Source organism: Ceratosolen solmsi, unplaced genomic scaffold (genome assembly GCF_000503995.2).
Source record: "Ceratosolen solmsi marchali unplaced genomic scaffold, CerSol_1.0 scaffold13, whole genome shotgun sequence".
Classification (NCBI taxonomy): Eukaryota; Metazoa; Arthropoda; class Insecta; order Hymenoptera; family Agaonidae; genus Ceratosolen; species Ceratosolen solmsi.
Window position 1 is genome coordinate 3,860,864 of NW_011948418.1, and position 3,621 is coordinate 3,864,484.

A 3,621-nucleotide genomic window follows, 5' to 3' on the forward strand; every position below is an offset into this window, starting at 1 on the left:
GTAAAATATATATATATATTTCAAATGTTAATATATATTATTTTATTACTATTAATTTTATAATCTATAGCTATGTTAGTAGAAGCTGATTTATAATGAAAATTTGAAAATGATTCAAGCGGTACATTTGAAAAATAATCTAAATTATAAAATAATAATGCCAAGATTATTATTATGATATTCGATGACATATTTTTGAAAAATTGTTTGACATTAGTTTTTAAATATAATTATATATTTTATCATATTATTAACTAAATTAAGTATTTAAATTTATAATGTATAATTTAACGGTAATAGTTTTTATTTGATTATATATATATATATATAAATAACATTGATTTATTGAATTGATTTATCCAATTGATTTATTAAATTATCTACCATATCAAAACATTATAATAAATTAAAAGTCTTAATATAATTTATTTATATTTCGAAGACATACACAAGATTATTATATTAATGCAATTAAAGAGTATTGATAGTATCTACAATAAAGTGCCTATAATAATCGATTTTCAAATGAAGATTGACTGTTTTTGGGAGAAAGTTGTCATCTGAAACTGGGTATGACTCTTTATTTATTCCTATAAGTTCACCGGCAAATAATAATGGACCTCCACTGTCACCCTGAAAGGTAATGTAGGCGAAAATAAGTTAAATTTAATTTATATAAAATATGTATATATAAATATATATATATATATATATATATATATATATATATATAATAAAAACTAGTAAATCCTATAAATTCTTGGTAAATAAATTAAAATTTTTAATTATTTGAACTTTTATATTACTAAATAGATATAAAAATACTATTAACTACTAATACTATAAAAACACTATTCATTTTAATATAATAAATCCTATCTACTTTATTGAATATAATATTAAATTATAAATTTTTAAGAATTTACTTTTTTAATTTAATAATTTAATTAAATAAAGTATTTATAACAAATTTATAGTGACACTACAATATTTTCTAATTATGTTATTACTTTTACTAACTAATAACGATAACAATGAAGTTTGATACGATGCTTATATAAAACCTCAAATTCAATAAAAACCTTTAGTAGATAATTAAAAGTTATGTGGTAATTTTTTTTTTTTTTTTTTTTATTTGAAATTAATATTTATTTTCAAACAATTATTTATGTAAATATGCTTAAAATTTATTAAGAGCAGTTATAAATATTAAACTAATATCATTATCTTCGATAAAAATATATCCAAGAATTTAACCCTTTCATCTTTTTTTATTTTTCAGTATTTTGAATATAAATAAATTTTGAATATAAATACTCACATCACGTAGAAGTACCGATGGTGTTGAACTAGTGCACAAGAAATGTAAATGCATATCAGTTGGCATTTGTGTTAAATTCTCAATTTGATTTTTACACTTTTTTGGTTCTAAAAGCACTACTGAACTAGTTTGCAAAAATTGAGGATAATTGACGTTTGTCATACCCCACCCTGCAGTTATCACTTTATGTCTATACAAATTAGCGTAAGGCATAGGTGACATAATAACAGGCTGAATATTATTGGGTATTTGACCAGCCAACTAAAAAATTTTGTTTATATTAATATGGATACTAATAATTCGGTAAGAGAAAATTTGGCGATTGAAATAGGGGAGGGGGAATACGAGGATTCGGTAAGGGAAGGACGAAGTTGGTTAACCAGGGAAGTAAGAGAATACAATCGAGGATGAGAAGGAGAATAAAGAAGAGAGAGCGAAAGAGCATTAGAAAAGCATAAATTAAATATAAAACATACGTATATAGTCCCCCGTGCTTATAATATTATTAAAATAATTTTTGTTTAAAATAAAGGAGGTATTAAATTGTAAGAAATAAGAATAAAATAAAAATATACTTCATTTAAAAAAAAAAAAAAACATGCTACTAAAATTACATTTGATATTAAAAGATCATATTATTTGTTAAATAATAAATAAATTGTATAATAAATAATCACTAATAACCTTTAAAAGACAAATGTCATTCGTTGATTCCTGAACAGTTATGTGTTTAGTATATGCCCACATTAAAAACGATATTAACCTGGCAACTTTCAACCTCTGGGTACTCCTTATATCATTGGACCCAAAAATGACTTCCAGATTATGTACTGATACGCTTAGTACGCGTTGAGCAGCAGTTAAAACATACTGCGATGATATAATCGTTCCTGTACATAACAAATCTCCCGGGTAATTTGGATTTGTATTGTTGAAGCGCTTAATAGCTACAACAAATGGAAATTCGTTTGTCATTGCGTCTCTAACATTTCTTCCAATTAAAGCTTTGGAATGCACAAATTCATATTGATTGACTGAAAAATATAAATTATAATTATTATTCCAAATATTTTGTCAATAGTAAATGTAATACTATTTATATAAAAATAGTGTATTGTATAACTTACGAAATATCAATTGAATAAAAAGAAGAGAAATATGTAGCTTCATGCTGAAAAATCATAATCCGATGAATAGACTGTGTGTAACAAATAAATTAATATTATTATAATATATACTTAATATTAATAATACTTTAGTGGTTATAATTATAATATTAATATATTATATTTGTATAGATATATTTATTTATTTTATTTTATTTATTTATTTTATTTTATTTATATATTTAGTTTTATTTTTTTATTTAGTTTTATTTATTTATTTAATTTTATTAATTTATCTAGTTCTATTTATTTATTTAGTTGTATTTATTTATTTTTAGTATTATTATTTTTTTTTTAACAATTTAACATTATTTAAAAGGTGTATCATAAAACAGAAGTTAATATGTTTAAATATTAAAATTACTTTAAAACAAATAATGATGTGCCTTTATATAAGTTGGTTGCATAATATAACTCGTGTTTTAAAAACGTATAATTACCTTTCTAACGTAAGCATGATAATAATAATAATAATATTTATACTCTATGAACAAAATTATTTTCCTCTGACAATAAATTAACGAAGAAATAATGGGTTTCATAAAGAGAAGATATCATTTTTTGTGAAGCATTATTTTTTTTATTTAAGTCGCATTAAATTCCAGCTGATATTAAATAAATGTTTTTAATTATGTAAAATTCAACTTATATATAATATCGAAAAGTTATTACTGAATTTAATAATTGATACTAGTAGTATTCGCATTAAATGTACAAATTCTTATAATGTATCTACTTATTATTATTTATTTATCTTATTAAATGAATATCATTAAAGTTTATATCCTCCACCTAATATATACTAGATTAAGAGGTAAAAATTGATTATTAGTTAAACAAACTTTTTTTATCACCATATGTTTTGAATTAAATGGGATTAGCATATAATTAATATATGCTATTATCAGTACATAAGAAAACAAATTTATAAAAAAAAAAATAAATTAGATTATACAAATTTAACTGTAATTGGTATTATTATTATTATAAATAATTCTGCATGTGTGTGTATAGTGTCTCATTATATGTATGCGCGTGTTCATATATGTACGCGGGCTCCTATATAAATAGTAATTAATGATTTTAGTTTATTTATGATATAATACTTTTAAAGCGAATTTCTTATCACAAATA

At 21.4% G+C, this 3,621-nt stretch overlaps 1 protein-coding gene across 1 annotated transcript; it reads right to left on the reverse strand.

Moving 5' to 3' along the window:
• Nucleotides 1-471: 471 nt before the first annotated feature.
• On the reverse strand, nt 472-2,491 carry LOC105360377 (chymotrypsin-2-like). Its single transcript, XM_011497268.1, has 4 exons — nt 2,449-2,491; nt 2,006-2,355; nt 1,322-1,582; nt 472-633 (listed from the first exon to the last, which is right to left on the reverse strand). The coding sequence occupies exons 1-4, from the start codon at nt 2,489-2,491 to the stop codon at nt 472-474; spliced, it is 816 nt and encodes a 271-aa protein (XP_011495570.1).
• Nucleotides 2,492-3,621: the final 1,130 nt, after the last annotated feature.